This window comes from Hirundo rustica, chromosome 6, assembly GCF_015227805.2.
Source record: "Hirundo rustica isolate bHirRus1 chromosome 6, bHirRus1.pri.v3, whole genome shotgun sequence".
Taxonomy (NCBI): Eukaryota; Metazoa; Chordata; class Aves; order Passeriformes; family Hirundinidae; genus Hirundo; species Hirundo rustica.
In genome coordinates, this window is record NC_053455.1 from 14,743,528 (window position 1) to 14,760,904 (window position 17,377).

Here is a 17,377-nt window from a genome sequence, read left to right on the forward strand (position 1 = left end):
GGCTTTGATAAAAGACTTTAGAAAGATGAATAAGTGGCTCTGGATTCTGCATATCCATCCGAGCCGCTCCATTTCTTGAGCACACCAATAGGGTTTTGGTTGTCTCTGCACTGGGTTACTCTTTCTGGCTTTTAATACTGCTCTTTCAGTACTGCACACATATAATTAAGTTTTACTTCTGAACCTCTTCTAGTGCTGTCCAGAAGGCTTTGTAAGCATTCTTTCATTTGGATAATGTATTGGCTGGGTAATCTTGAGTTGTTTGGGGACAGTGGGGGAAGAAGAAAAGAGAAATCCAGAAGCCACCGGCACACCAACAAGCAATTCTTTGTGATTTCAGGGCTTTTGCAAGGTAGTTCTGTGACACATTTGTGGTTGCCTTTCCTTACCTGATTTTAGAAAATGAAACTAAGTCTTTTATGTTTCCCACAGGTAAAGGCAAATTCCAAAGAAGATTATAGCCCTCTGGCAGTTGTCTTCTCAGCCTTTCTGTACCATCCTGTGGTGCTTTAAAGATCCCGGTTAATAATAGCGAGAGTTCAAATTTTGTGTTAAAGACTGATTTGTCTAAAGAAGCTCAGGAAACTGCCTGGGACCCTTCTGTGGAAAGTGGATGTGTTGCCAATCCCCTGCACCTGCATTTTCTTCATTCTACTCGCAGATTTAATTACAATGGTTTCAAATGCACAAAAATGCAGATAAACACCAACATGTTAACATTAACTGACAAATACAGGAAACAGTGGGACTGGGCACGTGCTAGTTCTCATCTCATTTGGAATGTCAAGAAATAACCCTGACACATAATGTGGGTTTTGTTTGGCTCCTTTGCTCATCTCAAATTATTCAGGCTTTAGTGCTGTTGTCAGATCTGACGTATAGCAGAATATCTTACTGCATTTCAGATTTTGATGTTTCAACACAGTTAACCAGCCAAAAGGATTTTTTTTTTCTCTCTCTAGAAATGAAAAAATATGAAGGATAAAGAATGCTTCACAGCTTTAAGTTTTTAGGTTTGCCATAACAAGTAAAGGTAAATGAAAAGTAGAGATGGAATGGACTGGACTCTGTGATTAGCCCTTACTTGCTGGATGTAGTATGGTTTCTGGAGGATGGTGTATTTTTCATTTTAGATGCCACAGGATGAGAATGGAGATCTTGCCAGGGATCACTTAGAAGTGATACTGATATGGCTGTGGGACCTACTTCTCCATGTGGGAAGGAAAGGTCTGTGCTAGTAAAACCATGTCGATGTGAACTTTATTCAAGGGCCATTTCTTTAACTGATAAGAAGATAGCACTAACTGGTACCTGTCTGAACAAGGCAACTATGATTTTGTTAGTTTCAGAAGGGTGCTTCTCATTTTATTTTTGAGCAGGTGCACAGAATCTAACCAGATATACTCAAGTAGGTAGAAAAGCTGCAACAGATTGAAATTGAAGTTAAGCATTGTGCTTTAAAGCAGAGTTCAATATGACAGCAAAGACAGGAGTGGGATATTTTGCCCACTGCAGAGCTGGGGACCTCAGTTCCTTCAAGAAACATCAGCAGTCGCAGGAGGTGAACCATTTGGAGAAGCCAGTGCTAGTGCAGCAAACAGCACTGGAACATCATGAACTCTGGGCGAGGAACAGCTCTTGAACCACGACATTATTGGCCGTTGTTGCGTTTCTCCTAATGGTAGTTGCTGGTAACAGCAAATCCTCTTTCTTCTCATACTCAGAAGGAGGTATTATGATTCTTGAAAAGTATGTAATAAACCACAAGAGGTGGTCTGCACAGCCTGAAAACCCCTTGCTGGATCAACACTTAAGTCAGTTTTTAGATCAATTTCAAACCCATTGAATTTAACCTAATGAATACTTTATTTGGGTCCAGCAATCTTCACAGTAAACACTGATGTCTGTTTCATTCAGTGTTCAGAACAGAATTGCATTTCTCTTTTTTAACCTTGTCAGATTTTGTTTCATAACATTCCTGGTATGTAAATGAGAAATTTTATTAATCTGTTCAAAAACATTTCCCATGTATATAAAGAGTCATGCGAACAAAGATGTTTGCTTTGTGATTGAAGGGTACATGAAGGGGAATCTTTACCATCTGCCACTACTAAATTAGTTTTCAAGGGAAAATATAAATCCCTCTTATTGGAAGCATTTTTGATCAGCTCTAATAGTAATATTTTATGTAGGATTTCTCTTCCAAAGCTCAATAGAATTTGCAAGTAAATTCATCTAATTCTTTGGTAAGAGAAACATCTGTCTCAGACATTATGAGGATTGAAGCACTAAGAGTTTTTTAGAAATCTCATATTCATCCTGTAGTATTTGTCTGGTGCATGTAATCTTAATATACCAATTGCAGCAGTAAATTTTTTGCTATAGCCAGACACTGAAGTCCAAAAGAAACCTGTTTAGCTGCAGCTAATGAAAATGTAATGTTTGGGATCTTACAATGTTTGCGTTCTGCAGCACCAACCCGAGTTTTAAAGAATTTTGAACCAATAAGACTTGGACTCTGCAACTTCGATGGAATGAAAAAGCCTCAAGCTTTCAACACCTGCCATAGAAATTTAATAAGGACCCTAATAAATGGGTCAGTTTCAACAAACAATTAACTTAACAACTTCATCTGGAGGGCTTAGAGGCCCTGTTCATAAGAGGTAACTTGAGAGCAGACTCATGTTATATAGTGTAGTTAATGTTTCCTTTAGAAAACCAGGGGGTTTAGGATTTTATATTTCATGTGCTCCAGATTACATCAAATTGGCATATGGTACACAACAAAGCCTTCAACCCCTGTATAGATCAAACAGAAAATTTATATTAATCTTCTGAGCTCTTTGGGGGTTTCTTAAGCACAAGGAATATATAGAATTCACAGGAATTCATAAGCTTATAAAATTAATTTTGTTGGCTAAAATTTTTCCTTATATTTCGATCATGCCTTTAAAATTCACACTCCTACAAATATGGAGATTTTTATGTGCAAGTACTGAGTGTTCACAGAGCAGTGTTGCTGGATTGCACAGTATACATCAGAGGAATGTTGTGAGCTATTTTTTCATCCTCTTGTGAAAACATTTAATAGAAATTATGTCTCTGAGCATTCATAGTTCAATGTGTTTAATGTAACTCTGTGTTGAGATGAAACAAAAGTACAAAATTTAATTTCACTTTCCCCTGCTCTACTTTACACATTTCATCTTAAACTCTCCAGTTCTTTTGCTGTCAGTTGCTACCCCTGCACCCAGTCTCTTGCTCACCCCCTTTTACTTTTGTTACAGTACACCTTTAATCATCCTTCCTACGTCAGATGTGTTGCTTGCATGTGCTCTGTCCTTGGGCTGTGCACCTGAACTTTGTCCCACATATTGTATTTGAACAGTAGAAGGTCTCCCGGACAAGGATCTGTTCTTCATTGGGGTTGTCAGTACCTGGTATTTATCATCAACATCCTGTATCTAGTGCCTGACCACGTACTCTAACTTATGGCATGGTCTTTATTTGCCTGTAGGCAATTACTTATATCTATCATCATCTCAAATGATCAATTTTAGGTAAAATCCATTTTCTAAGATGTTGGTCTGGTTTCCTTTATGAATACTGTTTGCAGAGAAAGGAGTGTTCAGATTTGTTAGTATGATGCCTAGTAATCCGAGATACCTAAGTTGTGTCACAGTGCAGGAACACCATGAAGCCCAGTTTAAAATCCTGTTTTCATTTTGTTTAGTGGCCTGTAGTTCAAAAGTGGATTGTTCAATGTGTGTTCATTAGGGACTGATTGCTTAACTCTATGAACAGGGGCTTGGTGGGGGAGGAAGGCAGAAGGAGAGGAATTTGCATTTCCCAAGACTTAGGGTGTCTGAACCATATTCCACTTTGGAGCTGGGCTGTAGTATTTAATTATCATACATTTTCCCATATATTTTTGTTGTGTAATAAGAAGTGTCATTTTCTCCAGATCAAAGACTTTGGCAAATGCTGGGATACATCCAGAGCCATGCACATTATGATCTGGTTCTGTGGTGGCCACTGGGTACTGACGAACTGGATGTGGTAGGGCGATTATCCTGGCAAGTTATTGTCACTGAAGCCAAGGATGGTTAAAGCATCTCTGTCACAGTTAGATGGCCAACACCAGCATTTCCACCTTGAAGACTTGCTTCTTGTTAATAGTGAGTGTATCTATAGAGGCCGAGCTTATGGTAGAAAGAAGGAAGCTGGATTTTGTGCTTCTTATAAAACTGGAACTCGGCAAGGTGTCCGGAAGGTGAGTTGTAAGTGCATCTACAAGCCAGCTTGACCTGTTGTGAAGGTTTTAATGTCATTTGATGATGATATCCTAGATTAAATGCTAATAGGTTTGGAAGCAAATTTAAGTGACCTGCTTTGCTTTGGGAGTAATATCCATACATGCAAATCAAGCAATTTCCTGAAGCTATGTAATTACACACTGACAAGTGTTCTACTCAAATCAGCTTCCATGTTTCATAGTTCCTTGAAGTGCCCAGCCCCATGGTGGTGTGAATCAGACGATTATTCACAACTGGTTCTACAACAACAGAATAAATAGTATTTAGAAGCAAATCAATATTTGCTATATCCAATTTGCTGTTGAACATAGAAGCTCTTAGGGATCGGCTTCCTGCAGGTGATGCAAACAGTAGTGACCTTTGAGGAGATTTGGGAGGGGAGAAATGGCATGAGCAAATGCCTGAGGAATTTCTAGACTGATGGGGAAGGAAATAGTGCAACACAGGAAAGCAGCAGAACTCCCTTGTGCATTAGCAGCTTAACCCAAGTGGTTTTTGAACTGGCTTAGTTTTACTCTTTGAGGAATTAGTTGCCTTTGCCATAAGATTTTACAAAGCAGTATATCTTTCTGAATATTCAATACTGACTAGGGTGCAGTTACTGGTGCTGAGCCAAATTCTGCTGAATTCTGCTGTCCTCTAGGACACACCTGTGGGGCAGAGAACTGTGTGGGTTATACAACAGCAAACACCCAATCCTAACAGTACACCTCTTCCTTCTCCAGTGGCTTCTTTCCCTCTAAATTATTGCAGTTAATGCCTGTCAGTGCCCTACCCCTGTACTTTGATACAAACACTGCCTCTTACACCCTCCTATGAAAGCATGTTGTAGTTTGGCTTACTGGAAGAGTGTGGAAGACCCAGCTTCTGTGAGTAGTCAGAATTTGTCTCTATAATTTTTCTCTTATATCAAGATCTGAGTTGAGCTGAATCAAAAAGGCAATTCCTGACTTTTTACAACCTTCCAGCATTACATCTTTCAATTCAACCCTCACAGCAGGCGTCCTTCTTTTCCAGTATAGGATTTGTGTGCAGGCCAGCCATATGGTGGGTGCAATTATTATTTTATAATAGTGTTATTGCTCTCTAGCTGCCCAGTAAACACAGTGCAGTTTTAGTAATCTATGTACATAAGTATAGGAACTTTGGACTTGAATTATTTTCTTCACTTCTATATAATATTAGGTGTGAAGGAGAAAAAAAGATTCAATTTAATTTATAGAAACTGCATAAAGTTTATAGAGTCTCTACAATTGTCTTAAATGAAATGATTGTGGAGAAGAGTGGCTGTACTGAAACTGGGAGGTCCACAACACTGGAGCAGAATAGCAGTTAAAGGCACACAACAGTAAATACCTGTGCTGAACTTTTCCCCATTAATTCTGCCATTGAGCATATGGACTGCATTAGGGGTTTGTGTGCCTTAGGGATTTTATAAACACATTTCCTCTTCTTTCCTATTCCCCTTCCAGTTACTGTTGCTTTAGAATTTTACAGAATCAAATAGTGCCCATTCTGGGGTCATCACTCTTCCTGGAAAGAAGCTGTTTGCCCTAGAGACAAATTCATCTCAGAAACCTGTCTATGTATGCAAGTGCTTTCCTGAATGTGCCTTTTTTTTAATGTTTGGTGTATGAGCTTCCCGAAGCAGTAATACCAGCTTGGCTCACCCATCATTTGAGGCATATGTGCAACTCCTGATTTGCATCACGGCAGAATTTCTGCAGCAAAATTAGGAGCCAGTGTGTGCTCAGTTTTATGGATGATCTGTAAATAAAGACAGCTCTCTTTTGCATGCTTATTTACACTGAAAGGGAAGGTTGCCAAAGTGACTGGTGAAAAATACAAGAAACCAAGCCTCTTATGATACCAGAAAACACTATATTTGCTTCTATGAACCTTTCTGTGTTTCCTTTTTGATTTTGGTTGACATTGGAAATCTGTATATCCAGCCCATATGATAAGGTCTCCTTTTTCTTTTCTGAAGCCTGGCACTGGTGCCCATCCAAGCATTCCTCAGCATTTCAGACAAGTGTGATAGGTGGCCCTATTGCCTGCTGCTAGCTTCTCTGCCTGTTCTGCCTTCCCCTTTGCACCAACACCTGTATTTGAACAGAAAGAAGTATATCTGGGAACAATTCTGGCTTTAACCTCCACCCACTGCCAAAGGTTAATTTTAACAGCTCGATTGTCGAAGTTACATCCTGGTTGACACACAGCTCTTCTGCTGCTCAGCCGTGGCTGTGGGTGTGAGAGCATGGAAACCCAGTTCTGAAGCTGAGGTGCTGAAGAAAGCGAAGCCCAAGAAATATGTGACACATCTCTCAGTTTATTGTACTTGGGGATTTGTAGGTGGTAAATGCTGTGGGTGTTTTACAGATACTCTGGAGTCCTAATATAATTTACAGTTTCATTTGTAGAGAGCTGTTTCAAATCTTTGCACATTCTTCTAAGGCATTTTAAAAGAAAAGCCAAGAGTAATAATTAGTTTGGCATTTTCTATGTTTTCTAAAGCGCTTAAAGGGTAATGATGTTTTTAACCAATCTTGGCGAAATTCAGGTTTTATGGAATGACTTAAAGGGCCTGAATGGACATCAGTGAGAGATGTGCTTCAAGCTGAAAAGCTCTATTCCAATGCATCAAAATACGGAAAACAGTTATACATATGATTAGAGGTTGCTGACCCTTTGGTTAAAATGATCAAAAAGAACAGTATTAAAATTTGATTTACAGAAGCTACTGCTTGGCCTATAATCAGTCTGACCAATAAAAGCAACCCAGACTTTTTCAGAATGTGATTTCCCAGTAGATAGGTTAGCTGTTTTTGTAGGGCTGAAGAAACACAAAATGGTTTAAAAATATATTTGATACACTCCATGAGTAAATTGAAATACTAGCATATAACTAGTTTTAATGGGTTTTGTTCATAAATTGCCAGATTTCCTTAATTCAAGTGAAACTTGAGAACCACTTGAGAATAATTGTCTTTAAAATGAAATATTACTTTGACAGTCTACTTCATTTATATTAAATATATCGTTTACTTTTTTATATTAGAAGGTAAATGAAAGCTGGTCAGTAATATGATTCCCCTTGCACTCTTGCCATAGTTCACTATGGAAATGGATTCAGGAAATGGCAGATGTGATTAAAAACTCTTCAGCTGGCCCAAGAGCTGTTTGTACAGCACCCAGTGCACAGCCCTTCTGGCAAGGAACAAGCACTCCTAGTCTTATTGCAATATAAATAAAATGATTCTTCAGTCTGGAGACTTGGAATTTTGATTCTAAATGTACTGGCTAGGAGACTGGGAAGATGGGATTTCATGAGGCTTTTACATTCATGAGAATGAAGACAAAATTGTTGTGTTAGTCCCGTTTCCTTGTGCATGCAAGTAAATACATTGGAATCCACGCCAGCCCAATTTGCAAGAGGGTGTCAGAGCAATAATCCTATCAATTGACATAGAAGGGTCAAGCTGCCTGTTCAGAGGGTGACAACGCCGGGGAGCTGTGCACAGCACATAAATGTTCACCTCTCAGAAGCCGAACACTGAAGATTGCAAAACTAAGAGAAATTCCTTCCTCCTGCCTTTAAAATATATCTATAAATGTATAGCTCATGTCTGGGCAAAGAATTTGAATAAAACACTGAAACTGAACCTTATATCTCTTGATTTAGAATATGTTTGTTTTATTCACCGAGTTCTCATGAATTCTAACTCTTTTGTGCATCAGTTTCTGAAATTTCCTACCAGTTTTCCCTCTTCTGGAATCTTAAGTGCTGTTTTTTGTTTTTGATATTTCTAGTCGAACGCGAAAATGTACAGAAGAGGACCTTTACCAGATGGATAAACCTGCATTTGGGAAAGGTAAGACTGACGGTCTTGATATTGGGATACAAAGGCATAGCCATTGCAGTTAACTCCTCTAAAGTAGTTAAGCTTTGGAAACAAAGTTGACATATGTGCATATAGGGATGTTTGGTGGAGAGTGAGCCAAAGCTCAAATCCAGTTTCTGGATTAATTAATTTTCAGGCACAATGAATGCTTGACTGGCATTTATCCTCTCAGGTACATTTAAATCTTTAATGCCACTGCCTGTTACCATGAGGGTAGAATTTTCCCATGGAATGCACCCACGTAAAATCAAATATGGTTGAGGCTCTGAGGTGATGATGTCTGTGTTCTTCCCTGAACTGGAAGTCTGAACATCTGAGGAATCATGGCTAAAGACAGATGTTCTTCAGAACCTGTCTTCATCCCAGATCTGAAGACGGAAAACAGTAATTCCCTGTCAGACATGTTTTGGGGGGGCAATATGATGGGATCTTCACATATCCACTTAGATCAGAGAGCTAATATTTGAACATCATATCTTTAAGTTGTAATTGTTTCAAAATGACACCATAATATGGCTCTTAAACCTAATTTACTGTTCTTATTGATAGCAGATAAATACTACCTCTCCTGAGTAATCTGTCATGCAGAGAAGGTTTTTGTTGCTGTTGAGGTTGAAAAGGGAAAAAAAACCCAAACAAACTAACATTACAGAGATAGCAGCCAGGCTTAATGCAGGATCAAGGAGTCAGACCAGCTTCCTGATCTAGACTGAGCCCTAACTCAGACTGGTGATTGAGCTTCACAATACTTTAGTATGTGTGGCTAAATTTCAAAAATTACAGATTGGGACTAGGTTTGGGCTGACTCTCAGTTTAGTAGTCCTTGAGAAGTGATTGCATTTCAGACACAATAAAGGGGTTTAGAAGAAAGGCATCACATATATAGTTGCTTAAGTCTACTACTCTGCAGTGAGTGTTTCTGAAGGCATAAAGGGATCTTCTTAAATCTCACTGGAAAACCAGAATAAGGCTAGTTGGAAATGTTTTGACTAGCAATTGCTCTCAAAGGCCTCTCAGAACAAAGACAGTGTTACGTGATGCCTTCGTGGATCAGGCTCTAGGGCTTTAAACTAACTGCAGTTTTGGAACTTGACAGAAAGGGTTGTCAAATATGTGACTGCAAAGAAGGTCTTTGATTTACAGAGGAACTATATAATGAAAAAGGCTGTAGAGTGCTGTTAATTCTGCTGTGCCAGGCATGTGAAGTCTTAAAACTTTTGTGGGCAGGTCAGCTTTCTCTGGAGTGCATACCAATTTTTTTCCTCTCTAATTCAACAAATAATGCTCTTTTGGAGAAAGGGTGAAAGCCTTCAGCTTTATTAATGTTTTTGCTGGAAGTGGCATAATAAACATAACCATGTAAACAATGTCAACTTCACCAAAGCTGTCTCTAATTACAGGTGATTCCCTGAGGACACTCACTGAGAAACGTGTCTTCTGCCTTTGTCCTCAAAGAAGCACTTCTTGCAGAGTGGCTTCTTTTTTTCAGAGGCAGCAATGAAGTCTTCTTGTACTTCTTCAGGAAACTTTTGGTGTGATCCCACTTGGGTCATCTCATGAGAGAATCTAGCTCTGCTGGTCATGGGATAATTGGGAGTAATCTGAATTTCTGAGTTCTGTTTGTTCTTGCTTTAAGTACCAAAAGAATAGAAAGTGTTTGAGCTTTAGTCTTTCAGATAAGTTATTTAATTTTAAAATGAAAGATACTTTGCTTTTTTCCTGGAGCATTGTTTAGTCTCTTGGCTAGAATAAAGATCAGTAATGAAAATGTGTGGTCCCAGTTTGCCAGCAGCAGTGCTGAATCGAACAGAAGTGTGTTGCCCAACCAAAGATGAAAAGACTGGGCTCTTGAGGGACACGTGAGTGCCACCTGAGCAGAGTGTAATTGCTGCAGCTGGGACTACCCCTAAGGGATTTGAGCTGATTTGGCTGTGTGCCTTGAAGTGCACCCATCTACCAACACCACAGTGAAGTGAGGAGATGGTTTCCTTTGGAAGAGTTTGCTGAGAAAAGTGAAATACAATGCAGGATGTTGCTTTTTAAAGTACTTAGAAAATGCTGGGAGACAGATCAGCACCACCAGAAGCCTTTCACATGAGAAGGGACATTGTGGCTGGCTGGATCACGGATTTATTTCTGCACAAAGTGGTATTTGCTTCTGCTGGACATGTCTTAGTCTGAGGGATCAGCACCCAACCCCTCGGTGGTTATTTCTTAGGCAGGGTATTTAGAGTTAGATTCCGTTATGGGAAATCTGGAATTAGTCCTTGTCTGATTTCAGTTTTAGCTCCAACATTCACAGGACAGAACTGCCATCAATGTGAAGAGCAATCAGCTCTTTCTTATAGCAGGCTATGATTTACTTCTTGTATCTTAGTTCTGTAAAATTCTCCTTCTATCTCTCTGAAATCATGGTGATTTATCAAAAATAGTGCTTTAAAAACTACCTGGTTTCTTTTCTTCACAGTGCAAGCCTCCTTTGAAAGTGAAAGACTTGTTTATTGATATACAGGATGGCAAAATCTTGATGGCGCTCCTGGAAGTCCTGTCAGGACAAAAGCTGGTATGTACAGAGAGGGAGAAACCTCCATACCAAGGAGCTCAGTATGTTACAAGCAACAGTGCCTGGACATCCAAGAAATAAGGGTGAATTTGGGCCCATGTCTTGCATAAAGTAGTAAGAATTTCAGCAACTTTGTTGTAATTTCCTTATGTTACAGGTGGGTATCCTGAGCTATAATGTTTCAAAAAAGATTTCAAGGAAATATAACAATGAGGTGTAAATGGTGTGTGATCAGTGTTAATGTCCTTACTCCTGCTGGTTTTTAAGGCTTTAATATTTTAATGCTCACACATTCCATTTGGAGATTACCTAAGTCACATTACCAAGAAGACAGATATTTGCTGTATCATTTTTTAAATCTCTAAATTCTGTTTCTATTTTGTCTAAGATCATTATGACACTCAGTAGGTCTTCTGATGCCTGCTGTAGGTCTGAGTTTCATTCTGGTATCCTGGCTTGAGTTTCATTAATCTTACTAATACGGTCTAAATCAGCAGTGCAAAGCTTTATTAATCAGAAACTTCTCTCCTCCTTTCTTTGTGAGAGCTGTGTAAAGTCCCACATGCCAGAAATGGAACACCCAATGCAAATATAAATGCCCAGTTGACTTTAGTGTTTTCTTTCTCCATCAATCTTGTCATGAGAACTCTCCTATCTGTGGCTATCACACTTGGTAAGAAGAGCAGCTGTCTCACCACTGCAGATGGACCTGGTGGTGCTCTGTAGTGACTGACCACCTGCATACCCCACAGCAGGAATGCCCCCTGAATGTGTGCCCACACATTCAGAGTCAAGAATATTTTTTAATATTCTTGAAAGTTAGCAGATCTGCAGCAGAAGCAACAGTGTCTCTATGTGCATTCACACAGATTGCATTGAGGGCCAGGCTTGAAATGAATTGAAGGGGGAGATACATCATGGTAAACCCTAGGCTATGCTCTGGGAGGTCAGGGAGGAGGTGAGAGAAGGGGGTAAGGTCAGCTGGCTGCATTTCTTGTTAGCTGTTTCTGCACACATGGGATGAAAACAGTGTGCCAAAGTGGAACTGCAGGGAGACAGGCATGTAAAATCATTCATTTCTGCCAAAGTGAAGGTTTTTACCTCCCACCTGATAGCCTGTGCCTGCTATTAGAATTGCTCATGATTCCTAATTAGGATAATTTCAGTTAATTCAAGACAAAAGAAAATATGTTATTTTGAATTTTCAGGCAAATTTGATCCTGAGACTGAACATGCTTGGGGAGTGATTACATGAATAATCAATGTGGCTGGTCCAAGAGAGTGATAATGTCTGGAGAATAAGCAAGCTGGTTGCTAACCCTATTTTGCTACAATCGTGTAGTTGAAGCATTTTACTGCTCACAAAAGTTGGCAATAATTTTTCATAGATGGATTTCCTTAGCTTTATTTTGCCTCAGTGCTTGTGATGTTTTAAGTTTTGTATGTGTGTGAATGATTCCACCAGTTTTAAAAACAGTGTGGCATTTCTTTTTTCTAGATGCACGAATACAAATCTTCAACCCATCGCATTTTTCGTTTGAACAACATAGCGAAAGCACTTAAGTTCTTGGAGGACAGTAATGTGAGTATTTTCAAAGACAGGTCTTAATATTTTCTCTTGATGTATGCTGCAAGTGTAATTGTTGCTAATCTGATGTGCTGCATGTATGCAAGAAGAGTGTACTGCTCAAGAGGCTGTGACTTACCTTTGCAGCAATGCTGAAAAGCCACATAAAAATGCACAAGAACAACTACGGAGCCTAAAGCAAGGATTATTTGTTCATTATATATGTTAAAGTTCAATGGGATCAAAGGATCAGGAACCCAATATTAAAAGAAGATAAAAAGAAATGCAAGTAATTTTTATGATCTGGGTCATAGTGGCAGTACTTCAGTTACAGTGATGGTAGATGACTTTCTTTACTCAGAAATACTTTCACTATTAGAAATCATGTATTTATCTGATCAACTGCTGCAGCAGTTGATCATGAGTCAAAACCAAGAGAAAGTGAAATCTGGGTACCTGATATAAATGCATAATTCCAGGAATCAAAGCCTTACAGGGATATAACTTTCCTCATAGTCGGTGTTGTACTACCACAGCATCACTTCCTACAGTTAAGTGTCCAGGTGTGATCAGACCCTGTAGCTGGAAATGATTAATTCCTTTTTCTATTTCTCCTGTGATGGGTTTATTCCAAACCCTGTGAAAGAGGCATGTGTGTTGTTGAGAGTAATGGGGTCGAGAGAAGCCCCAGCCATGTAACAATTTGTATACATGGTATTCCTAGATCTTCCAGAAAGAGAAAACAGATATTGGGCTATTTCCTATAAAGGACTCCAGTAAGGTTAAACTTTATGGGTGAGGAGGGATCAGTGTGCATGCAAAATCCCGCCTTGCATGGGATGCTCCAAAGCAACTAGTGTCACTTTGCTGCTTCCCTGAACTGACTTAGCTCCTGCTCCAGCAGTAGTGCTCATCATGCAGGAGAGTTGCTGCAAACCCCAGTGCAGGAATGAGCATGATGTAAGGTCTTAGCACATCTCTTATGATTTTGTAGATGTGGGAGGTTTAACATCCTTTGCCTTTTTCCCCAGGAGAGGATGTGAAAGGTCAAGAAGTTGTGCAGTAACTTCCAGGTGTTCCAGCCTCCCTATGGAAACTCCATCAGTAGGGGCTGATCTGGCCCGAAATGTGTACGTCTACACGTCCTGCTGTAGAACTGCTAAGAAATATTTTATGTATTCACATATTTCTTAACAGTTTCCCAGTCGATGCTTTTTAACCAAATCCAGCTAAGGCCCACTGGCAGATTATTTCTCTTTGTTGGTAGCAGCACTTGACAGAGCTGCAGCTGAAGCATGTCTGGTTGCCAGGACCTCACTAGGTCCTCAATCACCAAGGCCAGGAAGAAGGAACCTAGAATGCAGGTGGCTTTTTGATTAGTAGTGCTAAAAACTACTTTCCTATGGATTTTGTGTTCCCTTAAGGGTAAACAGTCAATATCTTCTACCTGAGTATCTCTGCTGGGCTGGGTGACAAACATAAGCAGCAGTAAGAGGACAGAGCTCACACTAAGCAGTGTAATGATAAATGCGACTTGCTCCCCATTGTGGAGAAACTGCTATTCAAATATGCTAAATCTTAAAGGTTTTCCCATGCCAAATGACTTGGAGCTAGCAAGAAATCTGATCCTTGAAATACGACTGCTAGAGGTGTCTTCTTGCTAAGACTGAAAATGTTGTGCAAACCACTAGATAAAAAGTTATTTTGCTTTCCTTTTTTCAGCTTAACCAAACCAGTTAGTGAAGGGTGGTGATGAAAGCGTTGGCAAAATGCCTTGGCTGCCGAGAGCGTCAGGGTTAGATATTAAACCACAGTGGGTGGAACCCGACAGCGTTTGCTCCTGTGGAACTGGGGCAGCGGGGTGAAGCCCTGCTGAGTGATTCGCCGTGTCCGGGACTTCTCCGTGATAAATGGGCTGCTGGGCTTTAACTCGGTCTGGGTGCCATGTGCAGTACTGACAGCTTCCTTGCTCCCTCCCTCCTCCGTGACCTTTGCCAAAACCAAGTCTGTGTTGTCTAAGAGAATAACATCCTGGTGTTATCAGCTGGAAAAAACCTCAGTGTGGGAAAGTCTAGAGTTTGCTTGGATTAGGCAACCCTATCCGTTGCTAACTGATTTAATCAGAACTCTGTGACAAGCTGTGTAAGGTGGGATAAGGAAGGAGAAAGGAGATGCATAGAAAAAAAGAAGTAAGCAGTCTTACTAGGATTTTAGATTTTTGTAAAAAGAAAAAGACTCTACTTTTTATCAGTGGGGTCCACTGGAGGGGGCCCCATCTTCTTCAATTTCTGTATGGAGGAAATGCATTTGTAGTCCCAAAAATGCAGAACTGAGTTCCCTTCTGTTCTGCAGACTATGCTGAGGGTTTCAAATAGGAGTTCCAGGAGAAGGGTGATTGTGACCACGGCAAATTTTCATTAATACAAGATTGCAGTATTGCTTTTTTGCTGCCCTGTCAGTGGCAGCAGTAGTATAGACATATCCAGTAGTTTCAGTGCATTTTTTGCATATACCTTGCTGCTCTGAATTTGGCTCTGAATTTATGATTTCTTCTACAGGTAAAGCTTGTTAGCATCGATGCAGCAGAAATAGCAGATGGAAATTCCTCTCTGGTACTTGGACTAATATGGAATATAATCTTGTTTTTCCAGGTAATAAAATTTAAATACTTTAACCATAAGTAATCAGTCTTCATGGTATCCATCTATTCCAGCTGAATACTGATTTTTAAATTGATTTTTAATCCTAAAGAACATAATTAATCATGCTAAACCTGAGCTTTTCCCCTCCTAATATACACTAATTTTATACTTGCAGATGCTTTCATTTTATTTCATTGGACCTATTTTGATGTAAATTGGAGACAATTTAAGCCCTCATTTAACTTGGACTTGAATTAGAGCTTCAGATTACTACTTTCCCTTCTTTCCTGTGCCTTCTCAGGGTTCTGTTCCAGATTCCCTGGATCTGAACGAATGTCCTGGGTATGGTTCCAGGTCACAGTTTATTTTCAATAACCTTTACCTGGATTTGGTCCAATGTGGTGGGAAATTCCATTTAGAATCACTGTTCTCTGGAGACTTACTCAACACGGCAAAAATTTGCCACTGATATACATAAGTCATACGAAAGATCTCAAAGGACCTGGAGCTGATAGCAAGTATTTGAGCCTGAAAATTGATTTATCCCCAGGCTTAGATTAAAACTGCTCCCTAACATAGTTGGAAAATTACCTTCTAGATAATCCCAAATTCTAATGGACAGAGAGAGATGGAGGGAGGGTTCTGCAACTCTCATAAGACTATGAGGCCCCTTCATTCTCTTGGTCTGATTTAAAAAATGGTTTTAAGGTTAAAAAAGTGATCTCAAAGTTGCACTGGGGCTTCTCTTCCTGGCTGAGCTCCTCAGGCTGAACAGTGCTTCACAGAACCAGTTTGGCCAGGCAGACTCACGGGCACAGATGATGTGACCAGAGCCTGTCACCCTGGCAGCAGAGGGCACAGGGGACCCAAAAGCAGCAAAGTCTCAAATGTCAGTGCTGATCAAGGACAGGAGTGCTGCTGCAGGTCACCATTTCTAGACAAAAAATACTTCACTCAAGCGATTCCTGTGAAGAGAACAATTTCAGTTACACTGACTTGTTTCTTTGGACATGTTTCTTTGCTTTTTGTTTCATTTGCACAGTTCGGCCTGAACTGGTAGCTTGCCCTCTCTGTTGCCTGGGCTGCTGCTGGCTGTCATGCTTGTAAAGTACGAGTTGAGAGCTAAAATGAACAGGTTTATAATTATCACTTAAAATTCAGTTATGGCACTGATCACTTTAAAGTTTGCATGAAAACAAGGACACTATGCAGCCAGTGATAAAGCAGAACACTGTGTATTTCACCTTTTATTACAGATTAAGGAGCTTACAGGCAACCTCAACAGGAACTCCTCCTCCTCCAGCCTGTCCTCTGGGCCCAGTGGTCCAGAATCAGACACATCCCCCAGCACTCCCAGCGTGGAGAGAAACATGTCCATTACAGTGAAGGATCAGCGGAAAGCCATCAGGGCCCTTCTAATCTGGGTTCAGAGGAAAACCAGAAAGTAAGCTAACAAACCCTTGAACAAAATAGTGTCTTGCCACCGGGCCCTTTGAAGCTGAGTCTCTTTTCTCTGTCCTGCCCCATGGGTGTGTTGCCATGTGCTGTGGCTTCTGCTTTTGAAGTTTGGGAGCGCAGGGTCTCTGCAGGCGGTGTTTCACTATGGCCATGTGTTTACAGAAGCCATCTGACCTTGAAGGCCACTGCTGGCTCCATGGTTTGAGTGTTAAATGTTAACTACCACTAACCTGCTTGGTGCTGTTTAAAGCAGGATCTTTTTCTACTCCCCAGACCCTGGCTTTCATTCAGTCTATTTGACATCTTTTGCTAATTAAAGGTTAGGCATAACCAGGGGGTGAACTGAAAAAAATAAATATATTGAAAGACTTTATCAGCAGCCTTTAAATTAAGCAGTAGCCCAGAGGAAGCTTCTCTGTGTGCTGCAGAGTGCCTTGAAGGACAGAGCCCCTACCAGAGTCCCTCCTTCCTCAGAACTGAAGAGACTGAAACTTAAGTCACTTTTCTTGAATTTGTAACAGTGGAGTGCCTTTCCACCACACAAGACATCTCTCTCCTCTTTAATAAAAAAGTGGTTCTTTCAACAAAGCATTTTGTGTAGTAATTATTTATTCTGGCAGAGTTACTGTCAGGTTAAAAAACTATAGTGTAAGATGTCTCATGCACATGCAAATACTTGAAGTGTGTTTTACATGTATTGTTATTTGAAGTAGTGACTGGCAAAGAGTTTTAAAGAGGGCATGTGTCAAAGTTACTTATACAGGTTGGTTAGCTGAATATTTGGCATTTTTTGTCTCTGGATTTATATCTTGCCTTTGAACACAAATTTTCTGTGTCTAGTGTTGAAGACAAAAATTTACATCTTAAGTACTTGGTCCTGTGGACCACATCATCCCTTGGTTATCTCCGGTGAAGCTAAGGGTGCTTGT

At 40.1% G+C, this 17,377-nt stretch overlaps 1 protein-coding gene across 3 annotated transcripts in view; it reads left to right on the forward strand.

Annotated features, from left to right (window-relative positions):
- Positions 1 to 17,377, forward strand: part of CLMN (calmin) — a 73,006-nt gene that overhangs the window by 41,612 nt on the left and 14,017 nt on the right. For all 3 annotated transcript variants that reach the window (XM_040067636.1, XM_040067637.1, XM_040067638.1), the window contains exons 2-6: positions 8,127 to 8,188; positions 10,686 to 10,781; positions 12,280 to 12,363; positions 14,907 to 14,999; positions 16,247 to 16,434. In XM_040067636.1, the coding sequence (XP_039923570.1) occupies positions 8,127 to 8,188; positions 10,686 to 10,781; positions 12,280 to 12,363; positions 14,907 to 14,999; positions 16,247 to 16,434 (523 nt within the window). The remainder of the gene's footprint in view (positions 1 to 8,126; positions 8,189 to 10,685; positions 10,782 to 12,279; positions 12,364 to 14,906; positions 15,000 to 16,246; positions 16,435 to 17,377) is intronic.